Below are 15,057 nucleotides of genomic sequence, written 5' to 3'. Positions count from 1 at the left end.
TATGTTTCTGGTGGGATCAGTGAAAACTCAGTGGGCTTTTTCTGGGCATGCTATCGCTGTGTGTGTGTGTGTGTGTGTGTGTGTGTGTGTGTGTGTGTGTGTGTGTGTGTTTTACTGCTCCATTTTTCGTTGTGAAGAATGATCATTTCTCCTGCCGTTCACGTATTGGGAAGGGATCTGTGCCTGCGTGAAATTTAACACTCCGATGACACTTTTCTCTGGCAGCACTTTCTCTCACAAGCTGTCCTCCCGTATCAATTCCCAGTAAAGAGGTGATCTGGTTTTATAACCTATTTAGTAGCTTAGATTTCTTCAAGGTGAGGCTTCATGTAAAATAAATTCGGTGACTGGAAACCCTTCTGTGTTCTCTTCATAGACTTGGCAGAAGAAAGGTGTCATTTAAGTAGCTTTGCAGCATAGTTTTTTAAAAGACAGTGGTAAGCGTTTGACTTGTATTTTGTTCTTAGAAGAAGAAATGTTCTTCTAAGAAGAAAATGTTCTTAGTAGAAGGTTAGGCTGTAGACCACGCTCCTGCCTGAAGAGTTGGAGAAATGTAGGGGGTTGGGGAGGAGCCTGGGGAGGACGGGCCGCGAGTGAGGAGGATGGTCTGCGGCAGGAGCGGCGTCCCTCCTCCCATCTGGCCGCCAGGGTGGGCAGTGTTCCTGGCCTTGCCCGCCACGCCCCTTCTTCTCCGTGTCCTTTCTTATGTTTGACGCCGGCTTCAATCTCCTTTTCCCCGGGAAGAAGTGAGCAGTAGCTAAAGAAGGAAACGGTAAGGTGTCGCGCGCCCGTGCACGTCTGTCTCGCGTCCTCACTGGGCATCTTTGGGCCCTGGCCCCCGCCCGGCTCGCTGTGTTTTGCAGGCCGCCAGGGCGCCCCGAGTGACCGCCACCCGCTTGACCGTGGTTCTGTGCTGCAGATGGCGTGTAGGACTCACTTGTCTGGGCCGCAGTGAGAGGCGCCTGAGGCCCAAGATGGAGAAGAAACGAAGAAAGAAATGAAAGCCTCTTTTCAGGCCAAACCACAAAAGGCCATGAAATTTAACTTTTATTTACGTCGGACAAGACTGTAAAACGGCCGATCAATGTTTCGGCTCTTCGCCGAGACAAAAATTGACTAATAATCCAGGAAGAAAAAAGTGCGATTTGAATATATGAGGTTTTATGACCATAGTCACTTATGACCATGAAGCTTGTCAACATCTGGCTGCTTCTGCTAGTGGTTTTGCTCTGTGGGAAGAGACATCTGGGTGACAGACTGGAGAAGAAGGCTGCTGAAAAGGCCCCGTGCCCTGGCTGTTCCCACCTGACTTTGAAGGTGGAATTCTCCTCAACGGTCGTGGAATATGGTAATGAGGTTTTAAATGCTCGCCCTCCCCCCCCCCCCCCCGTTTTTTTTAAACTTAATTTCAAACATTGGCTTTTGTCGAAAAAGACCTTTCCTTCTTTTCCACGGTCATTTTAAATGAGGTGAGCTCACAGTGCTTGGAGGTTCGCGCTACTGAAATTTGCTTTCCCAACATAGGTAGTTTCTGCGAGGCAAGGAGATTGGCGTTCGGAATTAGTTCCCTAAAACCTGATTCTTGGGAACAGATGCCAATTGTAGCTGCTGAGGGTGGGGAGTTGGGAGGTGCTGACTGCTTGTGTGGGGAGGCCAGATGTGAACAAACCAGTAGTCTGCTAGAATCCACTTGAAATTTTGTTACTGTTTTCAGTAAAATAAAACTGAACCTTTATCTCTGAATCCCTTTTTTGTATTCCAAAAACTTACACGCATCTCTTTGCCACATGTTTGAACTTGGGTTAATATTCGCTTTTTGAAAAATAGCACAGGTATCCCATTTTGTGTGATGTCAGGGGATTCGTACAGATCGTTTTAACTCAGGGCTCCAGAAGCTGCCATCCAGGGCATTTAAACCAGCCTTTCAGTCTTGCTCCTACCGTAGGTTTTGGGATCTGTAAAGTTTTCTTTTACCCGAGAAATGGTAGCCTAGCTATGATCTTCCATTATAATACATGGCCGTAAATTCTCATTTTTATTTGTGGTCCTTGATTTCAGAATATATTGTGGCTTTCAATGGATACTTCACAGCCAAAGCTAGAAATTCTTTTATTTCAAGCGCCCTGAAGAGCAGTGAAATAGACAACTGGAGAATCATTCCTCGAAACAACCCATCCAGTGACTACCCTAGTGATTTTGAGGTGATTCAGATAAAAGAAAAACAGAAAGCGGGGCTGCTAACCCTTGAAGATCATCCCAACATCAAACGGGTGACACCCCAGCGGAAAGTCTTTCGTTCGCTCAAGTACGCGGAGTGTGAGTATTGTGACCTCGTCTCTGTCGGTTTCTGCCTCACGTGGGTTCAGAGAGAGAACGTGCCTTTTCACAGGTGATGCGCCCCACCACCCTGCCCCTGACCTTCCCGTGCACCGTTCCACACTGGCAGAATAGCGGAGAAATGGTTCGATACCCGAGTCCCTTCATCTGGTTTCGTCAGTTGTGAATGTCTTCTTGCCAGGAATTTAAAAAACGAAAAACAGGCTTCCTGCTGTTCTGGTGGGAAGAAATCTGCCAGTTGTCAGTGGAGGACGATAGTGGTCCTTGCTGCTGCTGGAAGGGATTTTCACCCGGCGCCCCTCGGCGCCTGCAGACCTGAGGCCCTGCGTCCCTCCGTCCTGAAGTGGGAGACGGTGTCTTTGACTCTCCTCTTGGGTTGTGATGTGCTTCTGTCGGTGTGGGGTTTTTTTAAGTTGGGTTTTTTTTGGTTGGTTGGTTTGAGAGGCAGGGATGGGCGTAGAGAGAGGGAGAGAGAATCCCACGCAGGATCTGCACCGTTAGCGCAGAGCCCGATACGGAGCTTGAACTCACAAACCGCAAGACTGTGACCTGAGCCGACATCGAGAGTCAGATGCTTAACCAGCTGAGCCACCCAGGCGCCCTTGTGTGTTTGTTTTTAAGGAATCTTGTAAAACATCCTTTCTCTGGGTTTCATTTTGTTTTTCTGAGCACCTCCTGACCTTGCCCAGGTTAGCTGGCCCTCCTTTGAGCCCTCAGCTCTGCGGGTGTGAGGACGGCAGCAGTTTGATGATTGTCCTTTCAGCTCGAGGGCTTACTCCTTCCCCTTTGTCGGTAACTTGGGCTTGTCAAGATAGAGTTTGTTCTTCAATACTGAATTGCTTATTTATTACTTAGTGTTTTCCAAAGCTTACTTATTACCAAAGAAAAGTTTTTTTTCCCATTTGTCATAAACTAGGGTAACAAATCGTGAGTTCCGGTATCATTTACTGTCATTTCTTTCACGGGAAGGAAGGAAATAAAATTTTGCTTTTCTCCCTTTGTCCGTCAGGTGCTAGGCCCGAGAGCCGCTGAGGTTTAGAAACAGCACCAACGTAGCGGGACAAGCCGGCTCTCAGGGCGGCTGCGGAGTTCGGGGGTCTCGCTTCCTCGAGCTCTTTGTACCGGTCCAGATGTTTTGTAATGCCTTTTCTCTTTAAAACCTCAAAACAATTCAGGAAGATAAAAACAAAACAAACCTCGTACAGTTAGCCAGATACGTGTGTTGTACCTTTTTAGTGTAGACGGCTCCAGAACGTTTCAAGAAACGTGGACATTTCTAATTTCAGCACAGCGGTCATAGAATCTCGGGGTCGGGTTCCCTTCCGTACGCCCTCCTCCCTGGTCGTCAGGTGTGGCGCTTGGCAGCGCGAGCGGGAACCGCGCGCCTCACGGGCCGGTCCTGTCGTCATCTGCTGCCTCGTGCGGGAAGCACCTTTCCTTTCAGCTTCCACTCTTCTCGTCCAGCAGACCGAAGAGAGGCCCCCTGTCTCCTAGGGTTCTCACGGAAACGAAGGAAAATCGTGCACGTGTGAGAGCTTAGCAGCATGTGCAGGATGTAAATAGACACGAAATGCTGCTTATTTCTCCGGCTCTGTTGTTCAGAGGCTCCGCTTTATTTTGGCTGGAACGTGTCCCACCCTGGACCCCATCCCTGGCTCTGTCCCTGGCTGTAAGACAGAGCTATCCTGTTTCCCACACGGCAGTGCTTATACTGCGAGAGTCCACGGGGCTGCCCTTGGCAGATTCTCCTCCCCAGATCCGTCAGCGGTCCCTGCAGTGATGAGGGTTCAAGTGCACTCACCCTTTTAACTGCTTTCCTTCCAGTACTGTCCGGTTCTTCTCATAAATTGCTCTTCCACAGGGAAGCCCGGAGCCGAGCTCATTGCCTAGGTGGGGTGTCTGGTCTGCGTCGGGTAGACGGCACCGCTCTGCCGTCGGCACCCCCGGCGTGGCCCCACGCTGTGGGTTCCGAGAGCAGAGTCACCGTGGCGCGTCGAGTGCGGAATAATTTCCGTTGCTCTGTGCAAAGAATTACTTAATGGGATTGACAGGATTATGTGTTTTTCTGGCTCCCTGCACTTTCATGGGGGAGCCTGATGAGACAGGAGTAAGAAGGGAGTCGTTTGCTATAGAGACAGAACTTGAGGGACGCCTGGGTGGATTCTGTCGGCTAAGCGTCCCAACTCGATTCCAGCCCAGGTCATCATCTCACAGTTCGTGGGCTCGTGTCCCACGTTGCGCTCTGTGCTGACAGCGCAGAGCTTGCTTGGGATTCTCTCTCTCCCTTTCTCTCTGCTCCTCCCCCCCCGCCCCCCCCCCCCCCCGCCACGTTCTCTCTCTCTCTTAAATAAACGTTAAAAAAAACACAAAAAGTTCAGCGGTAGTGTGGATGTGCTCTTCTGAAAACTGATTCGAGATGCAATTTTTCTTCATGGTACCGGGGTCCTGAAAGGTAAGGATGGCTTTCGTGGTGTTTCTTTTGCTTTTTTCTTCCATCTTCCACAAAGTAAGGTATTTACAGATAGTGAAATTCATGGTTTTCAGCGCGCAGGTTGGCAGGCGTTGGTAAGTGTGCAGTCGGCTGTCCATCCACTGGCAAAATCCAGATACGACGCAGCTCATCGTCCTCAGAAACCCCCCGACTCCTTTCTGGTTTTGCTGTTTGAAAGGGGACACTGGGGACACTCTGGTCGGCACGTTGAGGGTCGGGAGCAGTATACGCTTGGGAAAAGGTCCTACTGATGTTTGACCAGAGACCGGCCTGATGGGCTCACATGTCTGTTGTTGTCCCGGAAGCCCAGTGCTGGGACCCATCATCAGTGGTCAGTGGTCAGTGGCCATTTTCTTGTTTTTTTTTTTGTTTGTTTGTTTGTTTGTTTGTTTTAAACCTTCTGATTCAATGAGAACCAGTTGCTGAGGAAAAATCAGGCAAATCTTATTTTTCCAGTTTTAGTCGCGGTGGACTTTATTTCTTTAAATGTTATTTTATCAGCCCCGCTGTGCCTTCCATCAGTTAGAAAATCTCGGGCAGAGGACTGTTGGGGGAGCATAAGGATCGCGGACTGACGTCCCGTCGGTGCAGCCGCAGGGAGAGACCGCCCTTCCGCCACCCGGGCCGTCCAGGGGCGGTCGTCCTCCTTCCCTCCTGGCTGCCGGGTCGCTGGCGAGCGGCTCCTTTTCTGACCCCTGTCCCCTTGGCTCTCGCCGACCCCGCAGCGCCCTGTAACGAGACCCGGTGGAGCCGCAAGTGGCAGTCGTCCCGGCCCCTGCGCAGAGCCAGCCTGTCCCTGGGCTCCGGGTTCTGGCACGCCACGGGAAGGCATTCGAGCCGGCGGCTGCTGAGGGCCATCCCGCGCCAGGTGGCCCAGACCCTGCAGGCGGACGTGCTGTGGCAGATGGGCTACACAGGTGGGTGCCTCCGTCCCCGCGCCTGCCCCCTCTGCCCTCTGCTGCGCGGGCGTCTCTCCTGTATCGCTTCTGTACCGTCTGCTCCACGGGGTACGGGCTGTGCATGGCACTGGGGACCTCCTCCTGGGAACTAAAACTCCCGACCAGTGCGGCCTTTCCTCACTGATGGATCACGGCAGAAAACTCCTCTCCTGACTACTGTGGGGCTCGTACCCTGACCCAGACAGAAGTTTCTCCAGCCCCCATCTGTCATGCCGGTCTCGGGGTCCTTCCCCGTGTCCCCCCAGCCTTGGAGACCCTTACGTCTCCCTTGATTTCCCCAGCTCCCGCCCTGCAGAATGTCCTAGACAGTTAGACGCTCACGCCTGGTGGACTGACCTTTTATTAAGTGAGCGTCACCTCGTGGTTTTGTCCTTTTCGGATGAGAATTCTTCACAGAACAGATTCTCTCTAATCAGAAGAGCATTTTCTGTCCCCCTAAGCCAGGTGGTTTCCGAGATAATGTGTGCGTCATTCGGACGTGAGCAGTAGGTGTCGGTTATGTGCGTGTGATCGATTGCCCCACGTAACGCCCATACGTGAACGCAGCTCTCACGCCGCAAAGACCCCGCCTTCCTGACGTCTCTTAGCTGTTAAATACCACGAAGGTCCTATGGTTTTTACTTAGTCCCTAGAATTTCTTGATCTGGCAGCATCCGTCTCAGCATCCGTGCCCACAGCTTTTGGCCCGTGTCCGAAGTATAGCCAAGTGCACAGTATAGTGCTTTTCCTTAAAATGCGATCGTCCCCGCTCACCTCTGGCAGCCCCCGTGTCAGAGGTCATTAGCGAGCAGCGTCCGTGAAGGCCTGGGAGTAGTGTCCCCTCTCCTGAGCGTGTGTGCCCTGGTGGTGGCCTTCGCTCTCCGTGGCCTCTCTGAGGAGGTGAGGGCATGGAGACCTGGGGGAAACCACTGCTTTGTGGAGGACGGAGCCCTGCAGACAGTTGAGGGGTGTCCCCAGACACGCCCTGAGAACCTCAAGTCTTGTTAGCCGCAAATGAATGGTATCCCCCCTCCCGCCTCCCCCCAGCATCCCCTTTTCCTCGTCTTGGCTCAACCGGTTTCCCTGGAGCGCCTGACCTGACTCGCGCAGGGCGGGCTCTGGGCCTCTGTGACAGGTCATTCTCTCGGAGTCCCCAGGAGGAGTAGATTTTACGGACAAAATCCAAAAAGGTGATTTGTCCAAACACGATCACGCTTGCTTGTGTTTTGGAATCAGGCGCTAACGTGAAGGTTGCCGTTTTTGACACTGGGCTCAGCGAGAAGCACCCCCACTTCAAAAACGTGAAGGAGAGAACCAACTGGACCAACGAGCGAACGCTGGACGACGGTGGGTGGCGATGCCGTGGCGTGACCCGGTCTTTGTCCCTCGCTCCTGCCCGCGGTTTTATGGGTTAAGGGTACGGTTTTCGGTGTGCTGATCCCTCAGCCGGTGCAGCGGTCGCTGAGACAAACCCCAGCTCGTGTGCCTTTGGGCAGAAACGTCTCACCCTCCCGGGCTGTCGGGGGCGGGGGTAGAGCGTGGGCAGCGAGGGCTGTCTGGCGGAGGAGCACTTCCCGCCCGTCTGGGAGGGGGCGGGGTGCCCAGAATCGAGGCGGCTGCGGCGTGGCTCGGTCGGTCCGGGGCTCGGGGCAGGAGAGCCCGTTTGAATCGGCGGCTCGAGATGTCGTATCTCGGCGCACGCGATCAGCTGTGTTTTACGACCGTTCCCCTCTCGGTCTCCAGGGCTGGGCCACGGCACGTTTGTGGCAGGCGTGATAGCCAGCATGCGGGAATGCCAGGGGTTTGCTCCGGATGCAGAACTTCATATTTTCAGGGTCTTTACCAATAACCAGGTAGGTGTTTCCGAGGACTCCCAAAACCTGAGGAGCCGATACCGAAACGTAGAAAGTAAAACACGGGAGGACACGCGCTCATTTAGAAGCAGCAGCCGCCTCGATGCCGAGCTCCTTCCCGTGTCTCCCACGGGCCCTGCCGTCCCGCCACTGCCCCTTCCGTGTGGCTTCGCCCTTCTGCCACCACGCCTCCGTCGGCCTCCCGCGAACCCTGAAGACCCCACTCCGAGGGCCGTGGCGGTTCCTCCCCGTCTCGTTCCTTCCTGGGCCCCCGGGCCCCCACGTCCGTGGGCACGTTGTGCTTCCTAGACGAGAGAACAAGGGCACGTTGGTGTTTGCCACCCCTGCTGTGTGGTGACGGGCTCGAGGGCCGGCTCTGTACCACGGCCCCCGGTGTCACGCTGGGCGGTGTGCTTCCCGACCCCGCTTCCTCGCCTCCTAAATATTTATAGAACGGGGGAGGGTCTTCGTGTTTACTTACTTTTCAGATTTTATTTTTGCGTAGATGGTAAATAGCTCAAAAATACCTGAAGGCAACACGGGGAAAATCCCCCCAACCCTGTCCCCGCCCGGCAGGGGGTTTCCCTTACACCTCACGTCTCCCCCGTGACAGTTTCTCCGTTTCATGTATCGCCTCTTCCTGGAATTTTTTTTGCCTGTACAAGCAAACGTAAACACGTTTTGTTTTGAAAAGCCTTTAAGAAACAGAAATCTTAAATTCTTAAATACTTAAATCCCTTTTGTACTAGAAGTTTAATTTCGTATTTTGTAAAAACATCTGAACGGTGATACAGAAAGCCATTTGACTCTGCCAGGAAATGGAACATCAGAGAAATAATTTTATGAAATAACTTTTTTATGAGGTTTGCCCTTCATTCTATTGAGGAATAAAGAGCCTAGACAAATACGTTAACCTACGTAGAAACTCTCAAAGGGAAGCGTCTTAGGATAAATCCTCTGAAGGAGGGGCAGTCACAGGCTTGGGGGTTCACCCCGGCAGGCGTACGTTAAGCTGAGGAGCTGGACGTTCAACCCGGAGAGACGAGCCACCCTCAGGACGCGGCTCTCCCTCGAGTCCAGCTGCAGGGACTGAGAATTTCCAGGTGCCAGAGTTTATATTTCGGAGCACTGTTTGTTCTTGGTTTTTATTTCTGAAATCGAAGTTAACGCGTCACGCTGCTTCAGAGGCTGTACTGTGCCCTTAGCAACAAAACCCTCTTGTGGCACCTGGAGGCTCCCTGAGGCCCCTAAAGTCGTATTTGGCCATTGAACTAGGTATCCTACACCTCCTGGTTCCTGGACGCCTTCAACTACGCCATCCTGAAGAAGGTGGATGTGCTGAACCTCAGCATCGGCGGCCCCGACTTCATGGACCATCCCTTCGTCGACAAGGTGGGTCGTGTCCCCGCACAAAGGACCGTGCGCCTGATGATGGCTTCTGCTCTGAGCGCTTCGTCCCTGCTGTGCTGGTGGCCCCTCACCCGCGAGGCAGTTGCCTCGTGAGGACGATGGGCGGTGGCGCCAGCTTCGGGGACTTGCGTTGGAGGCCGCACGTTGTGCCGTGTTGGTTTCTGCTCCGAACAGCGCCTTTCTGCACCTGCGCGGAGAGCGGGCTCCTCCGTGTCCATCGTGAGGCCCGCGATGGACACGTTTTCTCAGGCCCGTGATGAGGCCCGTTTTCTCAGCACCGCGAAAACGCCGGTTGGCAAACATCCATGCCTGCGAGGGTCTAGTGTTACGTGTTCGAGGGCACTCTTCTTTTTCGAGGATTATTTCTAGGAGTCGTAGGTATTTTTGGATAGTTCTCTGTTGATTGAGAGCGGTATGTTTTCATAATTAAATGTTTGCTCGTCCCGTAGGTGTGGGAATTAACGGCTAACAACGTAATCATGGTTTCTGCTATTGGCAACGACGGGCCTCTATACGGGTAAGTATTCCCCACAGGGATGAGTTGGAGGTGCCTTTCCCCCTCAAATAACTGTAGATCTGTGGTCTGTCTCTGTGTCTGTCTGTCTGAAGCTCTGTATCGTGGGAACGTTCCGCTCACAACCAGCCAGACCGTGCAACGAACCAGGTGCCCGCCACCCACTGCCTCACTGGTCAGCTCGGGCCCGTCTTGTTTCTGTTTGTTTGTCTGTTTATTTTCTTATTTTGCCGTGATCAGTTTGGAGGCCTGCAGTTTCTGTTCTACTTAAAAAAACCAAACCAAAACACCCAGAAAAGTGAAGCTGCTAGAAAGGAGTGGATTCTGCAGTGTCTAGCGAGGCCCGCTCTGTGCGAGGCCCGGGGTGAGGCGGTAAACGGGACGGGTGCCTTCTTAGGAAAGACGGGGTTCAGACGCAGCAGGGCGGACGGAGATGAAAGTGCGGGTGGCGTGACACACCCGACGGCCTCTGACGGTTGACACGCGGGGCCGGTCGGAGGGGAGCAGAGGGGACCGCTTGTGCCGGGTCGTCACGGTGAGCTGAAGCGGCGTGGGAGGCGAGACGTCGGCCGGCGGGTCGTAGGCAGTACGCCCGTGTCTGCTCAGGGACCGCTGCTGGCTCTCCCCCGCGGCTCCGGTTTGTATTCCGCGTGATGTGCGTAAGTCGTCTCTGGCGCTGACACGCTTCTGCAGCGGGACGCGCGTCTTCCTCCTGGTCGGGTTCCCGGGATGTGCGCGGTTCGGTGCCGTGCGGAGGGCGTGAGGTAACCACCGAGGAGGAGGAGGAAAGGCAGAGGCCGCCTCCCCCGCTCCGCAGTCCCAGTAGGGGGGGAGGACGTGCGCGCGGCGGCCCCGTGTCACTCGTCGCATCGTGCGGCGACATCCCTGGGCGCGCGTGCCAGGCCGTGAGGGCTGACGGACTTACACAGAGGGTCCGGGCGCAGGGTCAGGCCGCACCGTATGAGGTTGACGTTTGTCCAGGTCAGAAACTGCCTGTGGGTGGCAGGGTCCCGGCCCGGTAGTTGTTAGCGATGCCGTCTTCTTGTGCGGGGGCCCAGGGTTCTGGAGCGGCTGTGCTGCCGGGCGTCTGTGCCGTGTGTGACCCGCAGGGTGATGGGCGTCAGCATCCCCGAGCTGCGGCTCCACCACCAGGAGCGTCCGGTACCGGGTCATCGCCTCCGGTTTTCTCGTTTCCCCGTTTCACGTGTTTCCCTTTGGCCGCCTTTCCCATTTCTGGCCCCCACCCCCCCAGAATCCAGCCTGTGTCCCACCGGGGCGATGTGGGGTCATGCTGTGGGACAGCACAGGCCGTGGGGGCCTCCCGTCCCTGGGCCTCAGCCTCGCTGCCCGTCACGGAGGCCCGAGGCCACCGTGCTCGGGAGGACGGCCTCCAGTGGAGGGCACTGTGAACCCGGAGCCCCCGGGAGCGGTACCTTCCTTCTTCTTCCTCGGTGTCGGTTCCTGCTCGTCAGATGGATTCTAGCAGTTTTCTTATTCAGGAACCTGCAGGGGGTTGTCGTTGCCTAATCACGTCCACGCTTTTCTTTGTGGTTTTCAAACACTTCGGCCTCATCTTGACTTATGTTGTGTTGCTGTGATTTGTTTCACTCTGATTTCTTTGCAGATCTGTGCACTTGAGGTATTAAGGAGAACTAGGTGGTTTTCCTCTGCACCTTGTCTGGTGTGTGAGGGGCTCAGGACGAGGGCCTAGGGGGTCGTTCCCGGGTTCCCTGGGAGGAAGGGAAGCACCGTGCAGGTGATCAGTTGAGAACCGTGACTTCCTGAAGGTGGCAGAGAAGTGTGGGATCTGGTGGGGACAGGACGCACACCCTGGGAAAGTTTGAAAGTGAAATGAGAACGTGTGAGTGGGTGCTGGTCATGATCACAAGAAGTCTCGTGCTGGTCAGAGGAAGGGTTCCTCTGATCGCAGAAGCACGGGGGCGAAGTGCGTCTTGGGCCGCAGGGTGGTAGATAGGTTGAGACGGAGGGAAAGAGAGAGAAGGTGCTCTGTGTACGAGATGATGGCCTCGGCCCAGCACACGGGTGGCAGAGAGCATGGCCTTTGGACAGCCATGAGGAGCCTCAGGAGAACCTAACGCCATCTCGGGTATTTCTGGGAGTATTGGTCCTTACCTGAATGACTCATTTGAAATTACCTCTCGGGGCGCCTGGGGGGCTCAGTCGTTTAAGTGTCCGACTTTGGCCCAGGTCATGATCTCACAGTTCGTGAGTTCGAGCCCCGCGTCGGGCTCTGTGCTGACAGCTCAGAGCCTGGAGCCTGCTTCGGATTCTGTGTCTCCCTCTCTCTCTGCCCCTCTCCCTGCTCATGCTCGTGCTCTGTCTCTGTCAAAAATAAATAAACTTAAGAAAAACATTTTTTTAATTACCTCTCTTCCCTTGTGTTTTTGTGCCTCGTTGTAGCACTCTGAATAACCCTGCTGACCAAATGGACGTGATTGGAGTGGGCGGCATTGACTTTGAGGATAACATCGCCCGCTTCTCTTCAAGGGGAATGACGACCTGGGTAGGCTTGTCTTCACCAGTGGGATGTGGCACACAGAACCGTCTGTGTTCGCGCCCTGGGTGTGTGCGTAGGTGCACGCACAGAAAGCCGCTGGGGAGGAGGCCGAGGTGTGGGTGCCTGCCCACAAGAGGTCTGGCCCCTCCGTCGTCTGCCGCTTCGTGGTGACATGCTAGGCAGGGGCTGGTTCCAAGTGGTGCTTCTGCGGCCGCTTCTTTGTAACTGACCTCTGAGTAACTCACTTTTAGGTTGGTCGGATTCACCACCCCCCCCACCCCCCCGTCCTACCTGGGGGAAAGGTGAGCAGTCCTCCGTGCCGGGTGGCATGGTTTTTCTGGTGTCAGGAAGCAGGAGAAGCCAGTGAGAGCAGCTTATCAGCTCTGCTGCCTTAGAAATCATTATATTTAGCTGGAAAAATAGAAGTAACTCCAGAAAGTTAATTACTTCAGCTACTTGGGGTTTAACTGTGCCTCTGAATCGTCCTGCTTTACCCCCCCCAACACAGCCCCCCGGAACAGGGTTGGATGTGAAGTTAGCTGCAGCACTTGGGTCCTCCTCCCGGCCTCCCCCGGGGCTGTGAATCATGGGCCACGTCTTTGGCCTTTGCCCAGGCCTCGTTTTGTAGTGGCGTTGTGAGCGTTGTTCCTGACGGGTCTGCAGAGCTGCCCTGCAGAGCACCTTTGCTCAGTGCCCCACATGGATACGGGTCCAGTGTCGATTTATGTTGGAGTGCCAGGAAAGATTTTTCACTTCAGCTTGCTGTTCTTCTTTCTTACACAACATAAGATCCTATTGTAATTCACGTTTTGCCTCCATTTCCAGGAAATTCAAGAGAGTACTCCGTTAAAATCTTTTTTTTTTAAACACTTTGTAAGTCTATTTTGAGAGAGAGAGCAAGTGGTATAGGGACAGAGAGAGACGGGAGAGAGAGAGAATCCCAAGCAGGCTCCGCACTGTCAGCGCAGAGCCCAGTACGGGGCTCGAACTCACGAACCGCGAGATCATGACCTGAGCCGAAATCAAGAGTCGGACGCTTAACCCACTGAGCCAGCCGGGCTCCCCAGGAGTTACTCCTGCAGTTACGTGTGCTTCCTTCCCCTCTGAAATCCCAACTGAAGTCTTCAGTATTATTCCCTGTAAAGAAACAGTTTCCTTTTTTAATTTTTGATTTTAATTTCCTGATCTTTTTAACGTGTCTCTAATTTTTAGTTTAGAGAGAGAGCAATTTCCAGTTTCTAGTCTTGCAGAATTTGAAATAATCGCTTTTGTTTTATGACCTGACCCTTTTGTACCGGTTACTATAAAACGTGCCAAAAATTATTTTCTACGTTGTCGTTTCGGCTGATTTTTTTCTATCGCAGTGAATTCTGGGCCAGAGCCAGCGTGTTAGTAAGGTTGCGCGATTGCGCTGCCTGTGAATCAGTCCTGTCTCTGGTTTGGTTCTGTCCCCTCGGAACCGCGTGCAGCCGCGTGCCAGTGGTAGAGACCAACTGCTTTCGTTTGTAGGAACTCCCAGGAGGCTACGGCCGTGTGAAGCCCGATATTGTTACCTACGGTGCCGGAGTGAGGGGATCCGGTGTGAAGGGGGGCTGCCGAGCCCTGTCGGGGACCAGCGTGGCCTCTCCGGTGGTCGCCGGGGCGGTCACCTTATTGGTAAGGTGAGTGGCGCCCAGCGGAGAGAACGTGGTACTGGCAGACCACGAGCTGAGTCGTGCTCGTCACCAGCTTATGTTTGAGGGTCGGGAGCACCCCGTGAACCTTGCCGCGCGCCTCTCTGTCCCCACGTCCACCCTGTTCCTTGTAGGGGACTCGTGGCAGAGGTGACAGGCGTGTGAACATACTGTGAAGTCTGATCGCGAGGCAGTGTGTGAGGGCACAGTGCCTGCTACCGTGTTCGTGTCTGTTTTTGTTCTGGCTCGTTTCTGTGTATTATTTTTGAGAGCGCAAGCAGGGGAGGGGCAGAGAAAGGGAGGGAGGGAGGGAGAATCCACGCGGGCTCCACGCAGTCAGTGCGCAGAGCCTGATGCGGGGCTCGAACCCGTGAAGACTTGAGATCATGACCTGAGCTGAAATCAAGAGCTGGATGCTTAACCGACTAAGCTACCCAGGCGCCCCTGTTCTGGTTTGTTTTGTTAAAGACTTATGTTCTAAGAGCGGTTTTAGGTTCACAGCACTATGGAGGAAGATCTGGGATTCCCCATGTACCCTGGGCTTCCTTTTATTTTGTTTGTAACAGACTGAATTTGTGCCACAGTTGTAGTTGTTATATCGAAACGAGTGTATGTCAGGCAGGGAACAAACAGATACTTTCCTGCCATATTCCTCATTTCCTTGAGGATCACTTTTTAACGTCCTCTGTTAGCTAAGGAGCTGGCTCATCAGGCGGTGGGACTGACAGTTTATGTCATTTATTTATTCTCTCTCATTGAATCCCTCATCGCTGGATTAGAGCCTAGTGTTTGTTCCTTGATTTTGCACATATTGAAATTGGAAGACTTTCTTAAAGACCGTTGACCAGAATGGACACTCACGTGCTTTGACTTAGTCAGGTGGGCTGTGTTCCTTGTTCTTAAAGCTACAAAGAGATGTCTTTGGAGCTAGAATATATTTTGTATTTTCCCCTCAGGTCACTCTCTACTTAGATGAGGCTTTAGCTGAGCTATTGTATTGTGGTAATGGGAAACTGTATATTTGAAAGTTACTATATTCTGTGTTTAAAATTAAAGTAAAACAAGGAAACGGTAGTAAACGTTTTTATGTTTAAAATCCTCTTTAAAAAGTTACCGTCGAGTTTAGCTTCTAATGCCTGGGGTTTTTTGTGTTTTAATTGGTCATCTTTGATAAAGGTAGATTTCCAACTCCGTCCTCCTTTTCCCATCCTCTCCTTAGGGGTCAGGGCCAGATTCCTGGAAACGCTGACCCTGGCCAGAGTGGTCTCTGGGGAATAACCACACGCGTGCCAGAAACCCTCTTTTGTCCCAGCTGTTTCCTTC

At 53.4% G+C, this 15,057-nt stretch overlaps 1 protein-coding gene across 1 annotated transcript in view; it reads left to right on the top strand.

Annotated features, from left to right (window-relative positions):
• Nucleotides 1-15,057, top strand: part of MBTPS1 (membrane bound transcription factor peptidase, site 1) — a 52,368-nt gene that overhangs the window by 11,222 nt on the left and 26,089 nt on the right. Inside the window, exons 2-10 of the mRNA XM_042968384.1 lie at nt 864-1,348; nt 2,059-2,316; nt 5,554-5,745; nt 7,003-7,113; nt 7,510-7,619; nt 8,895-9,011; nt 9,479-9,546; nt 11,965-12,067; nt 13,571-13,722. Of these exons, the coding sequence (XP_042824318.1) occupies nt 1,180-1,348; nt 2,059-2,316; nt 5,554-5,745; nt 7,003-7,113; nt 7,510-7,619; nt 8,895-9,011; nt 9,479-9,546; nt 11,965-12,067; nt 13,571-13,722 (1,280 nt within the window). The 5' untranslated portion in view covers nt 864-1,179. The remainder of the gene's footprint in view (nt 1-863; nt 1,349-2,058; nt 2,317-5,553; nt 5,746-7,002; nt 7,114-7,509; nt 7,620-8,894; nt 9,012-9,478; nt 9,547-11,964; nt 12,068-13,570; nt 13,723-15,057) is intronic.

Source organism: Panthera tigris, chromosome E2 (genome assembly GCF_018350195.1).
Source record: "Panthera tigris isolate Pti1 chromosome E2, P.tigris_Pti1_mat1.1, whole genome shotgun sequence".
NCBI classification, from domain to species: Eukaryota; Metazoa; Chordata; class Mammalia; order Carnivora; family Felidae; genus Panthera; species Panthera tigris.
The sequence above is the reverse complement of the archived record's forward strand: the minus strand, read 5'-3'. Positions and strand labels throughout refer to the sequence as shown.